Here is a 19,929-nt window from a genome sequence, read left to right on the forward strand (position 1 = left end):
CTATCAGCTGCGGGCTTGTTGGCAGGTGGGGGGAGGCTGCGGCGAGAGCACCGCTGTTGGGAGAGCTGAGCGATCGATCCAGGCTAGAGCAGTAGAACGCCGAGAGCGGGGGCGCGGGGACATTCCCGCGTACACCCACGGGGACATTTGCGGCGACTTTCGCGGGGTCGCCGACGCCTCCCGAGCCCTCGGCGAGGTTCCGGAGGCCTCGCGGGCCTTGCACGAGGCCATGAGCGACCTCCGCGGCGCGGGCGGAACGATTGTGCGCGAGCGGAACGTTCGTGCGGGGCCCGCGTTTCCCGGGCCGTGACAGGAGGGAGGGACCAAAATGGCGGCGCCCAGCGCCGGGGGAGCGGCGGCGGCGGCGGCCGGGGGGAACCGAGGGCGGCCGCCCCCCGTCACCCCCCGGCAGATCCGCGACCTCATCGACGGCGGCATCGCCAGCGAGGGGCCCGGGCCCGGCGGGTGAGGGCCAGCGGCACCGGGACTCGCCGGCACCGGGCGGGAGTCGGGGGGAGGCCCGGCCGTGTGAGGGGAGGGGAGCGCTGGGGACTCGTGAGGGAATCGGGGACCCCTCGGGGTTATTTGGGGTCCTGAGGGGGAGTTGGAGTCGGAGGGAGCGAGGCTGCAGGGGACTGCGAGGTGCTGGGAATTGTTACTGGGGAGGGAGAGCGGGAAAGGAAAACGCGGGAATGCACTGGGAATGCTGGAGAGACTCAGGGGCACTGGGAGGGACCACTGGTGGAACTGGGAGGCGCTGGGAATACTGAAGGGACTCAGGGGCACTGGGAATAGTGGAAGGACAAGAAGGCAGGAGTCGAAACAGGTACTGGGATACTGGGGGGCTATTGGGGGGATACTGGGGGCACTGGGAGGGTACTGAGGGTACTGGGAGGATGCTTGGGGTGCTGGGAGGGTATTGGGAGCACTGGGAGGGTAACTGGGGGCACTGGGAGGGTGCAGAGGGCACTGAGAGCGTAACTGGGGGCATTGGGAGGGCACTGGGAGGGTACTGAGGGTATTGGGGACACTGGGAGAGTACTGGGAGGATACTGAGGGCACTGGGAAGGTACTGGGGTTACTGGGAGGGTAACTGAGGGCACTGAGAGGGCACTGGGAGGGTACTGGGGACACTGGGGGGGCACTGGGAGGGTAACTGAGGGCACTGGGAGGGTACAGAGGGCACTGAGAGCGTAACTGGGGGCATTGGGAGGGCACTGGGGACACTGGGGGGGCACTGGGAGGGTAACTGAGGGCACTGGGGGGGTACTGAGGGCACTGGGGACACTGGGAGGGCACTGGGGACACTGGGAGGGCAGGCCAGGTCAGTGACCCATGGAGTCCCCATGGCCTGAACTGGCCATGTCCTGGTCCCAGCTCGGTGGGGCACTGGGAGCCCCAGGCATTACTGGGAGCACTGGGAGCAGTGGGGGCTGGGCTTTGGGGGTGCCTCAGGGGCTCCCTTGTCCCAGCCCTCTCTCTCTGAATTTTGGCTGAATTCAGGCACTGGGAGGAGGCCAAAGGCAGCCGTGGGGGTGACATTGCAGTTTTGGGGACATCCCAGTGCTCAGTCTGCCCCTGCTGGGCTCACAGAACAAGGCCCTGTCCCCTCCTTGTCCCAAATCCCACTGGCCCAGCTGTCACTGGGGACACATTTGAGGCACCCTTGGAATTTTATTCATTGTTTTATTAGGAATTAATGAAAAGCTGGGAATGGGGAGCTCTGGAGAAAATCCTTGTCAGGACAGGCCTGAGGGGTGGGGAGTTGCAAAGTGCTCTGTGCTTTGTTTCTAATCCTATTCCTAAAATCCAGCAGCTTCCCAAAATCCTGCCTTTTGCTAAATCCAACCTTCTCCTAAATCCAACCTTCTCCTAAAATCCAACCTTTTCCTGAATCCAACCTTTTCCTAAAAATCTAGCTTTTTCCTAAATCCAGCCTTTTCCTAAATTCAGCCTTTTCCTAAAATCCGGTCTGTCCCTAAAGTCCAACCTTTTCCTAAATCCAACCTTTTCTAAATTCAGCCTTTTCATAAATCCAATTTTTTCCTAAATTCAGCCTTTTCTTAAATCCAACCTTTACCTGAAATCTAGCATTTTCCCAAACCCAGCCTTTTCCAAAATCCAACTTTTTTTTAAATCTAACCATTTCCTAAAATCCGACCTTTTCCAAAATTCAGCCTTTTCCTAAAATCCAGTCTGTCCCTAAGATCCAGCCTTTTCCTAAATCCAATCTCTTCCTAAAACCCAACCTTTCCCAAATGCAACCTGTTCCTAAAATCCGACCTTTTCCTAAATTCAACCTGTTCCTAAGGCCAGCCTTTTCCTAAATCCAGTCTGTCCCTAAAATCCAGCCTTGTTCAAAATCCAACCTTTTCCTAAATCCAGTCTTTTCTTAAATCCAAACTCTTCCTAAAATCCAACCTTTTCCTAAAATCTAGGTATTTCCTAAAATCCAACCTTGTTCAAAATTCAGCCTTTTCCACAAATCCAGCCTTTCCCAAAATCCAGCCTTTTCCTAAATCCAACCTTTTGCTGAAATCCAGCCTTCTCCTAAATTCAGCCTTTTTCTAAATCCAGCCTCCTCCTAAAACCCAACATTTCCCAAAATCCTGCCTTTTTCTAAAATCCAACCTTTTCCTAAATTCAGCCTTTTCCTGAAATCCAGCCTTATCCTAAAACCCAGCCTTTTCCTAAACCAAACCTTTCCTTAAACCCAGCCTTTTCCTAAATCCAACCTCTTCTTGAATCCAACCTGTTCCTGAATCCAGCCTTTTCCTAAAACCCAACCTTTCCTATATCCAACCTCTTCCTAAATCCAACCTCTTCATAAAACCCAACCTTTTTCTAAATCCAACCTGTTCCTAAATCCAACCTGTTCCTAAACCCAGCCTTTTCCTAAATCAAACCTCGTCCTAATTCCAGCCTTTTCCTAAATCCAACCTTTTCCTAAAATCTAACATTTTCCTAAAACCCAATCTCTCCCTAAAGCCCAACCTGTTCCTAAATCCAACCTGTTCCTAAATCCAACCTCTTCCTAAAACCCAACCTCTTCCTGAATCCAGCCTGTTCCTAAATCCAGCCTGTTCCTAAACCCAACCTCTTCCTAAACCCAACCTCTTCCTAAACCCAACCTCTTCCTAAATCCAGCCTTTTCCTAAATCCAACCTTTTCCTAAATCCAGGTTTTCCTAAATCCAACCTTTTCCTAAAATCTAACATTTTCCCAAAACCCAATCTCTCCCTAAAATCCAACCTGTTCCTAAATCCAACCTGTTCCTAAATCCAACCTTTCCCTAAACCCAGCCTTTTCCTAAAACCCAACCTTTTCCTAAATCCAACCTTTTCCTAAACCCAACCTTCTCCTAAACCCAACCTCTTCCTAACTCCAGCCTTTCCCTAGCCCCAGCCTTTCCCTAGCCCCAGCCTTTCCCTAGCCCCAGCCTTTCCCAACTCCAGCCTGTTCCCAACCCCAGCCTTTCCCAAACTAAGCCTGTTCCCAACTCCAGCCTTTCCCAAACCCAGCCTGTTCCCAGCTCCAGCCTTTCCCAAACCCAGCCTGTTCCCAACCCCAGCCTGTTCCCAACCCCAGCCTGTTCCCAGCTCCAGCCTGTTCCCAGCTCCAGCCTGTTCCCAGCTCCAGCCTGTTCCCAGCTCCAGCCTTTCCCAAACCCAGCCTGTTCCCAGCTCCAGCCTGTTCCCAGCTCCAGCCTTTCCCAAACCCAGCCTGTTCCCAGCTCCAGCCTTTCCCAAACCCAGCCTGTTCCCAGCTCCAGCCTTTCCCAAACCCAGCCTGTTCCCAGCTCCAGCCTGTTCCCAGCTCCAGCCTTTCCCAAACCCAGCCTGTTCCCAGCTCCAGCCTTTCCCAAACCCAGCCTGTTCCCAGCTCCAGCCTGTTCCCAGCTCCAGCCTGTTCCCAGCTCCAGCCTATTCCCAGCTCCAGCCTGTTCCCAACTCCAGCCTGTTCCCAACTGCAGCCTGTTCCCAAACCCAGCCTGTTCCCAGCTCCAGCCTTTCCCAAACCCAGCCTGTTCCCAACTCCAGCCTTTCCCAAACCCAGCCTTTCCCAAACCCAGCCTGTTCCCAACTCCAGCCTGTTCCCAAACCCAGCCTGTTCCCAACTCCAGCCTGTTCCCAGCTCCAGCCTTTCCCAAACCCAGCCTGTTCCCAACTCCAGCCTTTCCCAAACCCAGCCTGTTCCCAGCTCCAGCCTGTTCTCAACTCCAGCCTGTTCCCAGCTCCAGCCTTTCCCAAACCCAGCCTTTCCCAAACCCAGCCTGTTCCCAACTCCAGCCTGTTCCCGACTCCAGCCTGTTCCCAGCTCCAGCCTGTTCCCAGCTCCAGCCTGGTTCCAGCTCCCCGCTCTCCCCAGCCCCAGGCTGTTGCCATGTCCACCCTTCCCCAGAGTTTCCCTTGCTGCTTTTCCTTTCAGGAAGGACACGTCGGGCTGCTCGGAGCGAGCCAACGGACCCTCCCAGCTGGAGGCTCTTTCCCTGGAATCTGCCAGCAGGGAGGCCTATTTCAGCAGGGTGGAAACATTCACCATATCCTTTGGGATGCTGGAATTCCAGCTGGAATTGTGGGGGAAGAGCCAGAGGGGTCACTGAGGCCAATTCCCACCCTTGCAGGAATATCCCAAAATTCCTCCCTGGCCCTGAGAGCTGTCCCAACGCTCCTGGAGCTTGGGAGCTGTGGCCATTCCCTGGGGAATGCTCAGTGCCCCAGCACCCTCTGGGAAGAGCCTTTTCCTGAAATCCAGGCTCATCCTAAATCCAGCCTTTTTCTAAATCCAGCCTTTTCCTAAAATCCAGCCTTTTCCTAAAATCCCAACTTTTCCTATATTCCAAGCTTTTCCTAAATGCAACTTCCTCCTAAAATCCAGCCTCTTCCTAAAATCCAATCTTTTCCTTGAATCCAGCATTTTCCTAAAACCCAACCTTTTCCTAAATCCCACCTGTTAGAATCCAACCTTTTCCTAAAATCCAACCTTTTCCTAAAACCAGCCTTTTCCTATAATCCAAGCTTTTCTTAAATCCAGCCTTTTCCTGAAATCCAGCCTTTGCCTAAATCAACCCTTTTCCTGAATCCAGCCTTTTCCTAAATCCCACCTTTTCCTATAATCCAAGCTTTTCCCAAAATCTAACATTTTCCTAAAATCCAGCCTTTTCCTAAATCCCAGCTTTTCCTAAATCCAACCTTTTCCTAAATTCAGCTTCTTCCTAAAATCCAAGCTTTCCCCAAAATCCAGCCTTTTCCTAAATCCGACCTATAACCTTTTCCTATAACCCAAGCTTTTCCTAAAATCTAACGTTTTCCTAAAATCCTGCCTTTTCCTAAACCCAACCTTTTCCTCAATCCAACCTTCTCCTAAACTCCCCCTGGCACAGCTCCCTGCGTTCCTGCCCTGCTCCTTGTCCCTGTGCCTCCCCTCCTGAGGCAGCTGCAGCCTGCCCCGAGCTCTCCCTCTCTGGGAACGTTCCCCCATCCCACAAACCCCGAGCTCTCCCTCTCTGGGAATGTTCCCCCATCCCACAAACCCCGAGCTCTCCCTCTCTGGGAATGTTCCCCCATCCCACAAACCCCGAGCTCTCCCTGGGAATGTTTCCCCACAAACCCCAGGCTCTCCCTCTCTGGGAATGTTCCCCCACCTCTCAAACCCTGAGCTCTCCCTCCCTGGGAATGTTCCCCCACAAACCTCGAGCTCTCCCTCTCTGGGAATGTTCCCCCATCCCACAGACCCCGAGCTCTCCCTCTCTGGGAATGTTCCCTCACCCCACAAACCCCGAGCTCTCCCTCTCTGGGACTGTTTCCCCACAAACCCCGAGCTCTCTCTCTCTGGGAATGTTCCCCCACAAACTCCAAGCTCTCCCTCTCTGGGAATGTTCCCCCACCTCACAAACCCCGAGCTCTCCCTCTCTGGGAATGTTCCCCCACCTCTCAAACCCCGAGCTCTCCCTCTCTGGGAATGTTCCCCCATCCCACAAACCCCGAGCTCTCCCTCTCTGGGAATGTTCCCCCACCTCTCAAACCCTGAGCTCTCCCTCTCTGGGAATGTTCCCCCACCCCACAAACCCCAGGCTCTCTCTCCCTGGGAATGTTTCCCCACAAACTCCAAGCTCTCCCTCTCTGGGAATGTTTCTCCACAAACCCCAAGCTCTCCCTCTCTGGGAATGTTCCCCCACCCCACAAACCCCGGGCTCTCCCTGCCTGGGAACGTTTCCCATCCCACAAATGCCAGGAATGCTGCTGCTGTCTCTCCTTGACGGGCAGACCCCTTGCGGTGGGCGGGGAAGCCGCCGGCGCTGTCCCCGCTGGTGTGCGCGCGTTTCGGCTGGGTCAGCGTGGAGTGTGACATGCTGAGGTGCTCCAGCTGCCAGGCCTACCTGTGCATGAGCCTGCAGCTCACCCTGGACCTCAGCAACTGTGAGTGGGGACGGCCCAGAGCTTGGGATTTTGGGATTGTGGGATTGTGGGATGGCGGGGCACAGCGGCTTCCAGGGGCGGGGAGGTTGGGAAAGCGGCTCAAGGCCGATGGGTGGTGTTTTGTTGGGGGGATGGAATAATCAAACCCTGGTTTGTGTTGGGAATTCCAGCTGGGAGAGGTCGTGGGATTGTAGGGAGTTTGGGTTGGGAGGCGTTTTAAAGCTCCTCCTGTTCTGTGCTGCTGTCCAGGGAATGGTGGTTCCTGGGAATGGTGGTCCCAGGGAATGCTGGTTCCAAAGAATGATGAGAATTATGGTTCCAGGGAATGATTGTCCTAAGGAATGATGGTTTCAGGGAATGGTGGTTCCAAGGAATGGTGGTCTCTGGGAATGATGGTCCCAGGGGAATGGTGGTTCCAAGGAATGGTGGTGTCCCAGGAAATGATGGTCCCAGGGAATGATGGTTTCGGGGAATGGTGGTTCCAAGGAATGGTGGTGTCCCAGGGAATGATGGCTCCAGGGAATGATGGTTTCAGGGAATGGTGGTTCTGAGGAATGGTGGTGTCCCAGGGAATGATGGTCCCAGGGAATGGTGGTTCCAAGGAATGATGGTTTCAGGGAATGGTGGTTCCAAGGAGTGGTGGTCTCTGGGAATGATGGTTCTAAGGAATGGTGGTGTCCCAGGGAATGATGGTCCCAGGGAATGATGGTCTCAGGGAATGGTGGTTCTGAGGAATGGTGGTGTCCCAGGGAATGATGGTTTCAGGGAATGGTGGTTCTAAGGAGGGATGGTTCCAAGGAATGGTGGTCCCAGGGAATGGTGGTTCCAAGGAATTATGGTCTCTGGGAATGATTGTCCTAAGGAGTGATGGTCTCAGGGAATGGTGGTTCCAAGGAATGGTGGTCTCAGAATGATGATTCTAAGGAATTATGGTTTCAGGGAATGATGGTCCCAGGGAATGGTGGTTTCAGGGAATTATGAACCCCAGGAAATGATGATTCCAAGGAATTATAGGTTCAGGGAATGATTGTCCTAAGGAATGATGGTTTCAGGGAATGGTGGTTCCAAGGAGTGGTGGTCTCTGGGAATGATGGTTCTAAGGAATGGTGGTGTCCCAGGGAATGATGGTCCCAGGGAATGATGGTCTCAGGGAATGGTGGTTCTGAGGAATGGTGGTGTCCCAGGGAATGATGGTTTCAGGGAATGGTGGTTCTAAGGAGGGATGGTTCCAAGGAATGGTGGTCCCAGGGAATGGTGGTTCCAAGGAATTATGGTCTCTGGGAATGATTGTCCTAAGGAGTGATGGTCTCAGGGAATGGTGGTTCCAAGGAATGGTGGTCTCTGGGAATGATGATTCTAAGGAATTATGGTTTCAGGGAATGATGGTCCCAGGGAATGATGATCTCAGGGAATTATGAACCCAGGAAATGATGATTCCAAGGAATTATAGGTTCAGGGAATGATTGTTCTAAGGAATGATGGTCCCAGGAAATGATGATATCAAGGAATTATGGGTTCAGGGAATGATGGTGCCAGGAATGAGGTCCTAAGGAATGATGCTCCCAGGGAATGATATTCCTTAGGAATGGTAGTTTTGGGGAGTGATGGTTCCAAAGAATGATGTTTTCTGGGAATGATGCTCCCAGGAAATGATGATTCCAAGGAATGGCAGTTCCAGGGAATGATGGTGCCAGGAATGAGGTCCTAAGGAATGATGCCCCCAGGGAATGATATTCCTTAGGAATGGAGGTTTCAGGGAGTGATGGTTCCAAAGAATGATGATCTCAGGGAATGATGATTCCAAGGAATTATGTTTTCTGGGAATGATGGTCCCAGGAGATGATGATTCCAAGGAATTATGTTTTCTGGGAATGATGCTCCCAGGGAATGATATTCCTTAGGGATGGTGGTTTTGGGGAGTGATGGTTCCAAAGAATGATGATCTCAGGGAATGCTGGTTCCAAGGAATTATGTTTTCTGGGAATGATGGTCCCAGGGAATGATATTCCTTAGGGATGGAGGTTTCAGGGAGTGATGGTTCCAAAGAATGATGGTCTCAGGGAATGATGATTCCAAGGAATTATGTTTTCTGGGAATGATGCTCCCAGGAAATGATGATTCCAAGGAATGGCAGTTCCAGGGAATGATGGTGCCAGGAATGAGGTCCTAAGGAATGATGCCCCCAGGGAATGATATTCCTTAGGGATGGAGGTTTCAGGGAGTGATGGTTCCAAAGAATGATGGTCTCAGGGAATGCTGGTTCCAAGGAATGGTGGTCCCAGGGAATGATGGTTCCAGGGAATGATGGTTTCAGGCAATGATAGTGGCAGGAATGATGATCCCAGGGAGTGATGGTTCCATGGCACAGTGGTTCCAGGGAATGATGAAATTCTCACTGTAAAAAATGTCTTTTTTATGCTGGGATAGACCCTCTCCCACACACCCTGTCCCACTGCTCCTTGTCCTGTCCATGGAAAGGAAACCCTCCATCCTCTTTGCACCCATCCTTTAAGGACTGGAAAACCCCAGTGAGGTTCCAGAGCTCAAATCAGACCCAAGGGAATGATCCAAAACCATCTGGAACACTTCCAGGCTTGGGGCACTGATCACCTCTTGGACTGTTCCAGAGCTGGCTCACCCTGGTACAGAAATGGTTCCTCCTGTTGAGCCTGAGCCTGCCCTGGTGCAGCTCTGAGCCATTCCCATGCTGGAATTCCATGCCAGTCCTGCCACAGGATTCCAGGGAGAAGAGCTCAGCATTCCCTCCCCCAGAAGGTGCAGAGTTCACCCCTCATCCTCCTTTTCTCCAAACAATCCCAAGGCTCTCAGCCTCTTTCCAGGTTTTCCAGCCATTTCTCCAGCCTCATTGCCCTCTGGATGCATTTAAGGCTCTGAAAATCCTTTTAAAATTTCTCTTTTCTTTCCCAGTTCCTGGATCTGCTTCCCTGATCCTCCACTGAATTTTTCCGGCATGGAAAAATTGATTGGTGGTTGCTGCTCACCAAAGCCATTCAGGCAGAAATTCCATTGTGAGATTTAATTAATGAACTCCTTATTATCCCACAAGGCAGTGCCATCCCCACTTCTCAATTCTCCTGGCTGCAGTTGCCCTGGAAGTGGACAGGGAGCACATTCCTGCTGCCTGCCAGGTGCTGCCATGTGGGAATACTGAGCCTTTCCTTTTGGGTCACTCAAGATCAACATTCCCTATTTATTCAGATTATCTCTGTTAAATAAACCTTGGCCTAATTATTCCATTGGAAATCACACCAGGTTAGGGAAATCCAAACTAATCAAAGATTGGGAAGGAGGCATTGAAAAACAAAGTGAAAAAGAATTATTTTTTTTTTATTCTGAAAGTGTAAGTGAAATTAAATGTCAGAATTTTTTGGGGGGTTTTTGGGGAAGTTTGATTTCCAGACATGGCTGGGATTTGGCTCCTACAGTTGGGGTGGAGGGATCAGCTCAGCCAGGGGTTGGCAGCATCCCAGGAGGAGAAACTGGCAGGATCCAGCAGGTTTTGTGCCCAGGGCTGGCTTGGGCTGCTTTTCCACAGGCTCCCCTGTGCCTGGGAATGGGAATGGGAGGGATTTTGGCTTTGGGCAGGTGGAACTGCTGAGGTGACATTTGCTGTTCTGGGGCTGCCTGAGGGAGCCTGGAATTCCTCTTGCTGGGAACAGGGGCGAGTCTGAGGTTGGAATCCTGGATGCTGAGAGTTTTAAACTTACTGTGCTGAGAGAGTTTAGAATTCTCAGAGTTCTGAACACAAGAGTTTAGAATTCTCAGCATCCAGTAGTGGTTATATTAGGTGCTAATATTTAAATTTGAGTACTTATTGCTTTGACTACAGTATTTAAAAAAACTTATTTTTTTAATTAGGACACTTTTTTGTTTTTGAGAATATATAATTTTAAAATTATTATTAAAATGATATGAACAGTCTGAGGTGAGGCTTCAGGCCGTGCAGCCTCCAGCCTTGGGCAGCATCCTGGGAAATCCTGGGAAAGCATCCCAGGGAACTCTGCCACCAGCTGGCCTGGTTTTCCTGGCCATTCCCTGAGCAGGTGGCAGTGCAGGGGAATATCCCTGAGTTTCTCCCTGCAGACAAGGAGCGCTGTGAGGAGCTCAGGAAGGCCCTGAGCACTGCCCACGAGAAGTTCTGCTTCTGGCCAGACAGCCCCTGCCCAGGTGGGTGCCTCAGATTCCTGCATTATTCCCATTTTTCCCCCCTTTCCGTTGTTGTTCCTGCCATCACACTCTGCTCTTCCCTGTGGGAATGATGGAATACAACAGGAAAGCAGCATCCCTGAGCAGCCTTGGAAGCCCCAGGGCTGGATCCAGCTTTTCCTGACCTTTGGGTGCCTCTGGAGCACTTAAATTGCTTTGGGGTTGTACCTGGGAGGGGACAGGGGAAGTTTGGTGTCGTGGAATGCTCAGAGAGGGATAGATCCTGTCTTGGGAGCTGTGCTGCTTGGGAATGCTGAGAAGGGAAAACTGTGCTGAGCTTTTCCTTTAAAAGCCAGGAAAATAATCATGGAATTGTTGGGATTGGAAGGGACATGAAAGCCCTTCCAGTGCCACTCCAGGGACACCTCCCACTGTCCCAGGTTGTTCCAGACCCCATCCAGCCTGGCCTTGGACATTGCAGGGATCAGGGGCAGCCCCAGCTGCTCTGGGAATCCCTTCCCAAAATCCCAGCCCAGTCTCCCTCTCCAGGGAATTCCCTCCATTCCCAGCTCTCCCAGCCTGGGATTGGATCCATCCCCACCCCGACTCCTCTCTAGGAAGGGATTTTGGGATCCAGGGGCTTCACTGGGAACCTCAGGACTCCAGGAAGGGTCTCCCTTCCCTTTTCCATCCCCAACTTCCATAAAAATCCCTTGGGGTGGGTTCTGAGCCTCCTTGATCCCAGAATCCCAGAGCAGTTTGGGTGGGAAGGGACCTTCAATCCCATCCCATTGCAATCCCACCATCCCAGGCTGCTCCAATCCTTCCTTGGGCATTGCAGGGATGCAGGGGCAGCCCCAGCTGCTCTGGCAATTCCAGCCCAGCCAGGAATTCCTCATTGCCAAGATCCCACCTAAACTTTTCCTCCTTCAGCTTAAGGTCACTCCCTCTTACCCCATCACTGCATTTACCTGGAGAGCCTGGCTGGGCTCCTGCCATTCCCTGTGGGATGAGGAGGGCTGGGGATGCTGAGCACAGCTTTGCCCTCCCCAGATCGCTTTGCCAGGCTCCTGGTGGATGAGCCCAGAGTTCTTCTCCAGGATTTCCTGGATCGCTTCCAGAGCCTGTGTCAGCTGGAGCTGCAGCTGCCCTCCCTCAGACCAGAAGACCTGAAGAACATGGTGAGTTCCCTCCTGCTCCCAAAATCTGCAGCATTCCAGGCTCCAGGGACGAGCCTGGGCCCACCCAAAATCAGGAATTTCAGCCTGTGTGTGTGTGTGTGTGTGTGTGAGGGATCTGCTCCCACTTTGTTTTTCCCCTTGGACATTCCCCATGTGGTGGTTCCACATGGAAACGTGTAAAGAGGAGTTTGGAATGGCTCATCAGCTGGGAAGTGTGTCTGGTTCCCAGCCTGGACCTTTCCCAGTGTCCAGGCTGCTCTGTGGTGCCTGGGAGAGGGGATTTGGGATCCCACAGACTCCTTTGGGAGCTCCAGCACTCCATGAGGAGGGGCAGCCCACAGATCACTCCTTCAGCTGGGATGTCTGGAGACAGGAATTTGGGATGCCAGGGGCTGCCACCCTGAACCTCAGGGATGGGCAGAGACCTGGGAAGGTGAAGGAGCCCGAGGAGGCTCCACAGGCAGGAGGGAAAAGCAGGAAGAGCCAGGAACAAGTGTGGAATTGTCACCCTGCAGGGACCTGTCGTGGCCCTGCTCTGCTGCAGCCAAGTCTGGCTGGTTGGACACTCCTTTGCCAGGGAACAGATGGCTCTGGGCAGCCAGGAGCTGTGTGGGATCCAGGGAATCTTCATCCATTCAGCACAGCCCAGGGGTGGTTCAGGGCTGGCTGAGCTGGGAAAGCACCAAAGGCCCAGCAGGAGTGGGACCTGCTCCTCCTCAGGGAGCAGCTGGGGCCTGGGCACATTGCATGGAATGGGGAGCCAGGGCCAGGGAGCAGTGCTCTGAGTGCATAATAAATTCATAATTCATGAATTTATTATCCCACAAGGCAGTGCCATCCCCACTTCTCAATTCTCCTGGCTGTGATCGCCCTGGGAGTGAACAGGGGGCACATTCCTGCTGCCATGTGGGAATACTGAGCCTTTCCTTTTGGGTCACTCAAGATCAGCATCCCACGAGGATCCCACAAGGATCCCACGAGGATTCCACAACCCAGGGGTGCTTTAGGGCTGGCTGAGCTCAGCAAGGCACAGCAGGAGTGGGACCTGCTCCTCCTCAGGGAGCAGCTGGGGCCTGGGCACATTGCATGGAATGGGGAGCCAGGGGCAGGGAGCAGTGCTCTGAGTGCCTTTTCCCTGTCCCCAGAGCTGGGGGTACAAAAGGGCTCGTTCTCCATGTGGGACAGGATTTGGGAGTGAAACCAGTGCCTTTTATGCCTGTGCTCTGCAGTCCCTGACAGAGGAAAGGATCACTCGGCTCCTCCAGCTCATTGGGGAGGAGCTGGAGCACAAAGGCACAGAGGGGGAGAAGCCTCCCGGGAAGTTTTCCACAGAAATCCTGCAGGTGCACGTTCCTGCCTGCATCCTGGCGCTGTGTGGCTGGACCTGCAGGTGGGCAGGGCTGGCCTGGAGTGTCCCTCACACTCTGGGCTGGCCACGGAAGCTCTTGGGGGCTGGAGGGATGGGGAATGTTCCTCCTGTGGAATGCTCACTGTCCCTTTTTTCACTGTTTTCCCTCTTTTTCACCATGCTTTTGCCTACCTTATTGTATTTTCCCATTTTCCCTTTTTTTTTTTGCTTCCTTTGTGTCACTATTTTCCTTATTTTCCCTCTTTTTTCACTAGGATCCTGCTTCCCTTATTTAACCATTTCCCCACTTTTCCACTACATTCCTGCTTCCCTTATTTTACCCCTTTTTTCCCCTCTTTTCCCCTTCTGTTCCTGCTTCCTGGCAAGGCAAAACACAACTGGGCCAGTTTCAATCAACGTCATAAATGGGATTTAATGGACTCTTTTCCCTGACTTTTCCAAGCCCAGGCTTATCCCTGAGCACCTCTCCTGCCTTTCCCCAACCCTGGAAGTGCCCAAGGCCGGGTTGGATGGGGCTTGGAGCAGCCTGGGGTAGTGGGAGGTGTCCCTGCCCATGAGGGGTTGGAATGAGATGAGCTTTAAGATCCCATCCTGTGATCCCATGAGGATCCCATGAGGATCCCACAAGGATCTCATGAAGATTTCATGAGGATCCCATATGGGTCCCATGAGGATTCCATGTGGGTCCCGTGAGGATCCTATGAGGGTTCCATGAGGATTCCACAAGGATCCCATGAGGTTCCTATGAGGATCCCATGAGGACCCCATGAGGATCCCATGAGAGTCCTGTGAGGATCCCATGAGGATCCCATGAGAGTCCTGTGAGGATCCCATGAGGATCCCACAAAGATTCCTTGATGATCCCATGAGGACCCTATGAGGATCCCATGAGGATTCCCATGAGGATTCTGTGAGGATCCCATGAGGATCCCATGCAGTTCCTATGAGGAGCCCATGAGGATTCCCATGAGGATCCCATGAGGATTCCCATAAGGACCCTATGAGGATCCCATGAGGATTCCCATAAGGACCCTATGAGGATCCCATGAGAGTCCTGTGAGGATCCCATAAGGATCCCAGGAGGATCCCATGAGGATTCCTTGATGGTCCCATGAGGATCCTAAGAGGGTTCCATGAGGACCCTCTGAGGATCCCATGAGGATTCCATGAAGATCCTATGAGGGTTCCATGAGGATCCTTTGAGGATGCCATGAGGATCCCATAAGGGTTCCATGAGGATCCCGTGAGGATTCCATGAGGGTTCCATGAGGATCTCGTGAGGATCCCGTGAGGATCCCATGAGGATTCCACAAGGATCCCGTGAGGATTCCACAAGGATCCTGTGAGGATCCCCTGACTTGGCTCTGTCCCTGCAGCGCTGCCTCGGGCTCCATGAACCTCTCGGTGATCACCTGCTCCCGCTGCATGAGGAAGGTGGGGCTGTGGGGCTTCCACCAGCTGGAATCTGCTGCAGCTCCAGAGCTGGATTCCTGTGGCTCCAGCAGCACCACCCCGGCTGCTCCCGAGCGCTTCCCGCCCGTGCCCACCTCCCCTCGCAGGATGCTGACACGGAGCCAGGACCCAGCATCCGAGCAGGTACATCCTGGGGGCTCTGGGCAGGAACACCTGGCAGCTCCAGGAGCTCCAGATCCCTCACCCACATCCAAGGGACATCCCTCATCCCTCTCTGGGTGGAGCAGGGACACCTGGCAGCTCCGGGAGCTCCAGATCCCTCACCCACATCCAAGGGACACATCCGTGGGGTGGGAAGGGCTCCTGTGGGGGTTGAGGAGGATTGGGGTTGGACAAGGCCCCCTTGGTGAGCAGAGGAGCTCCAGATCCCTCATCCACATCCTATGGACATCCCTCATCCCTCTCTGGACAGGGCAGGGACACTTGGCCAGCTCCAGGAGCTCCAGATCCCTCACCCACATCCAATGGACACATCCATGTGGTAGGAAGGGCTCCTGTGGGGTCCCTGAGGAGGATTGGAGCTGGACAAGGCCCCCTTGGTGAGCAGAGGAGCTCCAAATCCCTCACCCACATCCAATGGGCATCCCTCATCCCTCTCTGGGTGGGGCAGGGACACTTGGCCAGCTCCAGGTGCTCCAGATCCCTCACCCACATCCAATGGACATCCCTCATCCCTCTCTGGGCAGGGCAGGGACACTTGGCCAGCTCCAGATCCCTCACCCACATCCAATGGGCATCCCTCATCCCTCTCTGGGCAGGGACACTTGGTCAGCTCCAGGAGCTCCAGATCCCTCACCCACATCCAAGGGATACATCCGTGGTGGGAAGGGCTCCTGTGGGGTTCCTGAGGAGGGCTGGAGCTGGACAAGGTGAGCAGAGGAGCTCCATGATGCCGTTTTCCCCCAGCAGCACGAGAAGAGCCCATCCCCAGCCCTGGCCCGGCCCCGGGGCTGGGACTCCCCCAGCTCCATGGACAGGGGGGAGCTGGATGTGAGCAGCCCTGCCCTGAGGAGCCGCCCCGTGACCCGGAGCATGGGGCAGGGGGACACCATGGAGGTGCCGTCCAGCCCCGTGCGCAGGGCCAAGCGCGCGCGGCTCTGCTCCTCCAGCAGCTCGGTGAGTGACCCTGCCAGGGAGCTGCCCCCATCCAGGGATTTGGGGTGCCAGCCCCTGCTCAGGGCTTTGGGCACAGAGAGGGTTTCTTGGTGTCTCTAAGCACGCCGGTGTTGTGTCCCTTCTCTGCCACCACCTCGCTTCCCAGGACGCTTCCTTGAGGAGCTTCTTTCACCCCGGCTCTCAGCACCGTGATTGGTGTCCCTGGGTCAGCACTGGGGAGGGACAGGAATCCCTGGAGGACGCTGCATCCCAGACAGACAGGGAGCCTGGGAAGGCCGAGCCAGGCTGGGAGGTGGTGCTGAAGAGGCTCCTTGGCATCCAGAAATGTGACACAGTGCCCGAAACGGAGCCAGTGGTGAGTCTGGGGTATCCCAACTTGTCCAGGCAGCAAAAATTTGGGATGGGTGGGCTTTGGGTGGGATCAATCCCAGCCAGGTGACAAGGACCAAGCTGCAGAGCGTGAGCCCTGGCATTCCCACAGGCAGGCTCCATCCAAGGCTGGGCTGTGCTGGAGCTGCCCCAGGGCTGCTATAAATAACAGTGCTGCCCAAGATCTGGTTTCATTCCCCAGAGTGTCCCCAGAGCTCCTCTCTGCAGCCATCCCAGCTCCTGGCTCCAGGCTCCTGGGGTGCCAGCTTTGCTGAGGCCACAACTCCCTCCCCATGTGGCTGTGGAGCAGCTGCTGCCTCCCTGGATCTCTTGATCCACTTGGATTCCTCCTGCCAGCTCCTTCCTGCCTCTCTTGGAGCTCAGGTGGAGCATTCCCCCTTCAGCATTTGTCCTGGCACTTTCATGGGATTTGTGTCCCCAACAGGTCCTTTCTAGGGGTGGCCCTGCCCACAGCAGGGGCTTAAAACTGGTTCATCTTTAGGGTCCCTTCCAACCCCAACCATTCCACGATTCTGTGGTTCTGCCATGTGCCAGGAAAACTCCAGATGGTCCAGCAGGGCCAGTCACAATCAGAGGCACCAGACCCACTGGAACAGGGGGTGGTTGGAGTCTCTTCCTGCTTTTTGGGCTCCTTTCCTGCTTTTTGGGCTCCTTTCCTGCTTTTTGGGGTCCCTTCCTACTTTTTGGGGTCCCTTCCTCCATTTTGGCATCCTTTCCTGCTTTTTGGGATAATTTCCTGCTTTTTGGAGTCCTTTCCTGCTTTTTTGGGTTCCCTTTCTGCCTTTTGGGCTCCTTTCATGCCTTTTGGGGTCCTTTCCTGTTTTATGGAAAACTTTCTGCTTTTTGGGCTCCTTTCCTGCTTTTTGGGGTCCCTTCCTGCTTTTCGGGGTCCCTTCCTGCTTTTTGGGGTCCTTTTCTGCTTTTGGGCTCCTTTCATGCCTTTTGGGGTCCTTTCCTGTTTTATGGAGTCCATTCCTGCTTTTTGGAATCCTTTCCTGCTTTTTGGAGCCCCTTCCCACTTTTTGGGTTCCTTTCTTGCTTTTTGGATTCCCTTTCTGCTTTTTGGGGTCCCTTCCTGCTTTTTTGGAGCCCCTTCTTGCTTTTTAGGTTCCCTTCCTGTCTTTTGGGGTTCCATTCCTTCTTTTTGGGGTTCCTTCCTGCTTTTTGGAGTCCTTTCCTGCTTTTTGGAGTTCTTTCCTGTTTTTTGGGGTCCTTTTCTGTTTTATGGAGTCCCTTCCTGTTTTATGGAGTCCCTTCCTGCTTTTTGGGGTCCCTTCATATTTTTTGGGTTCCATTCCTGCCTTTTGGGGTCCTTTCCTACTTTATGGAGCCCCTTCCTGCTTTTTTGGGGTCCCTCTCTGCTGTTTGGGGTCCCTCTCTGCCTTTTGGGGTCCCTTTCTGCTTTTTGGGTTCCATTCCAGCTTCTTGCTCGTAGTCTCCTTGTTCTCCTCTCCGCTGGCAAATTGGGATCATGAAGATGAGGAGCCAAGTGCTGTCCTGGCAGCCAGCTGGGATATTTTGGGTGGTTTTTGCTGCAGTTTCCCCTCATGCCCTTTGCCAATGGCAGCTCCTGCTCCAGTGCCTTGACCCGTGGCTGTTGTTGCTCTGTTCCCATCTTTTCCAGAGCCTCTCGGAGAAGTCCTGCAAGGTGTTCCGCATTTTCCGCCAGTGGGAGAGCATGAATTCCTCCTGAGCCCTGGGGACACGCCCACAGGGGGACACACCCACAGGGGGACACACCCACAGGGGGACACACCCACAGGGGACACACCCACAGGGGACACACCCACAGGGGACACACCCACAGCTCTGGGGGCTCCTGGGCAGCTCCGTGTCCCCAGGCAGCTCCAGCCACGCTGGGATCCCCTCCCTGCCTGCCCTGCTGGAGCCTTCACAAACCTCTGCTGTGTCTGTCCCTCCCTCCCTCCCTGTGAGGGCTGCCTGGAGCTGGGATGTGCTGTGGGCCCGTGGGGTGACAAGGGGACATTGTCACCTCCCCAGGAAGTGATGCCAGGTGGGAATAAACATTTCATTTTTGTTGGTTTTTTTTCTTTTTCCTTCCTGCTGGTGTGGTGCTTTTTCCCAGGGCAGGAGGAGGTCAGGACCTGGCTCCTGTATCCCTCAGGATTCTTGTCCTTCTGGGATCAACATCCCACTGCCTCCCTGTGCATCCCACCCCACATTTTGTTTTTCCATTGCCTCAATCCCTGTCCCTGTGCTGATGGCCAGTTTGGGGTGATGAATCCCTCTGGTTGGAGGGTGGGATTCCCAAAACCTGGGAAGAAATGAGTTTGGGCTGCTGGGAGGGGAATGGTGTCATCTCCATCCTTGAGGTTATTGGGGAAAGGGCTTTGGGAAGGGCTGGGATTCCACAGACAACCTGGCACAGTTGGATCTCCTCCCTCCAGGTCTGTGCTGTGGGTGGAGGCACAGGGATCTGTCATTTCTTTTGGGTTTTTTTTTGAGGAAAGGATCTCCTGCCTCCATTTTCCCAGCCCCATCTCTGAGGTTTCACCTGTCTCATGGCCTTGGATGGATTTTGGGATTTGGCTGCCCTGTGCTTGGGAATGCAGTGGCTGCCTTGGTCAGGGCTGATCCTGGCTCTCCCTGAACCCCAAAGCTTGGGGGTGCACCTGTGCCCCCACCTGGGGGCTTCTCCTGGCATCCACCGTTTTGGGATCCCATGGGAAGCAGCAGGGTCTGAATTTGGGTGGGTTCCCTTCCTTTCCCTAATTAGGGGCCCTAATGAGGGGCTGCTGCACCCATGGCCCTGCTGGGCTGGGAGTTGGGGTGGAAATGGGGATACCCCAAATCCAGAGGGATGGGCAGGGAAGAGCCCCTTTTCCAGCTGCCTGGACCTACAGATCCCCCAACTGCCCCCCAAGCTTTCCCCATTCCTTAGACCTCCCTGGAACTCTGCTTTCCCCATTTCCAGTGGTTTCCAGCAGTTCCCTTTGGCTCCCTGTATTCCCTACATTCCCTATCCATGGATTCTCCTGGCTCCCCCTCATCTCTGATCAGGGAACCACCCCACAAGTCATGGGATGCACCCAGTCCAGGGAGGATGATATTCCCATGCCAGGGTGGGAAAGCCCAGCCACAACCCCTCCATCCTCATTTCCAGACTGCGGAGTGCTCAGAGGATCCCCAAAATTCCCTCAGGAATTTTCCCAAACCATTCCAAGATTTGGGTGCTGTAAGAGTGGCCTTGAGGTGTTCCAAAAAGGAGCAGGGTGCTGCTGTAGTCCCTGACATCCTGGAATAATCCCTGGTGTTTCAAAGCTGCTGTTTCACAGATGGAATAGAAGCATTCCAAGAAATGATGGTAAAATCCTTGGTTTTTTCCTTGTGGTCTGGGAAATACAGGATCCTTTATCCCAAGTTTTCCAGCTGCTCTGCTCAAACAGAACCCTGTTCCCCTGCCAAATTCCCCCCTGGAATGTGGGGTGTGGATTTGAGTCCCCCCCAGGTGGTGTCACCTCCTGCCCCTGCCAAACTCCGGGCATGTTGGGGCATTAAATGGAGGAGCTTTTTTGGGATTCTTTGGCTGTGTCTCCTCCCCACAGGGGGAGGAAGCACCGGGGCAGATTTATGGGATGATGCCGGGGTCAGGAATGTGGGGTGGGGAGGTTCCACACCATCAGGAATCCCAGCAGTTCAGGAGACACCCATTGGTGCTGTCATCATCCGGCTGGGGAAACTGAGGCACAGGGAAATGCTCTGGTGATGTCCCAGCGGAAATCCGGAGTGATGACTCCTGCTGTGGGGCCTGGCCAGCTGCCACATTCCTGCCTGGATTGAATGGGATTGCCAT

General features: G+C 54.1%; 1 protein-coding gene across 3 annotated transcripts; it reads left to right on the forward strand.

Annotated features, from left to right (window-relative positions):
• The first annotated feature begins 38 nt into the window (after positions 1 to 38).
• On the forward strand, positions 39 to 18,159 carry ZC3HC1 (zinc finger C3HC-type containing 1). 3 transcript variants are annotated; one of them, XM_077179316.1, is made up of 11 exons: positions 39 to 465; positions 4,429 to 4,539; positions 6,268 to 6,419; positions 10,524 to 10,607; positions 11,640 to 11,767; positions 12,997 to 13,157; positions 14,513 to 14,732; positions 15,516 to 15,725; positions 15,871 to 16,080; positions 17,740 to 17,822; positions 17,855 to 18,159. In XM_077179316.1, the coding sequence occupies exons 1-10, from the start codon at positions 329 to 331 to the stop codon at positions 17,806 to 17,808; spliced, it is 1,482 nt and encodes a 493-aa protein (XP_077035431.1). In that variant the 5' UTR covers positions 39 to 328; the 3' UTR covers positions 17,809 to 17,822; positions 17,855 to 18,159. The 3 variants fall into 3 exon arrangements, with proteins under 3 accessions (XP_077035431.1, XP_077035430.1, XP_077035432.1); XM_077179315.1 differs by having other exon boundaries at positions 41 to 465; positions 17,740 to 18,159; XM_077179317.1 differs by having other exon boundaries at positions 42 to 465; positions 15,519 to 15,725; positions 17,740 to 18,159.
• Positions 18,160 to 19,929: the final 1,770 nt, after the last annotated feature.

Source organism: Agelaius phoeniceus, chromosome 5 (assembly GCF_051311805.1).
Source record: "Agelaius phoeniceus isolate bAgePho1 chromosome 5, bAgePho1.hap1, whole genome shotgun sequence".
Taxonomy (NCBI): Eukaryota; Metazoa; Chordata; class Aves; order Passeriformes; family Icteridae; genus Agelaius; species Agelaius phoeniceus.

Excerpts from the sequence above, each read along its gene's own strand:
- ZC3HC1 (XM_077179316.1), top strand. The coding sequence starts at position 329 with ATGGCGGCGCCCAGCGCCGGGGGAGCGGCGGCGGCGGCGGCCGGGGGG. Across the intron at positions 10,608-11,639 it reads GCCAGACAGCCCCTGCCCAG|ATCGCTTTGCCAGGCTCCTG; the intron begins GTGGGTGCCTCA and ends TGCCCTCCCCAG. Across the intron at positions 11,768-12,996 it reads CAGAAGACCTGAAGAACATG|TCCCTGACAGAGGAAAGGAT; the intron begins GTGAGTTCCCTC and ends TGTGCTCTGCAG.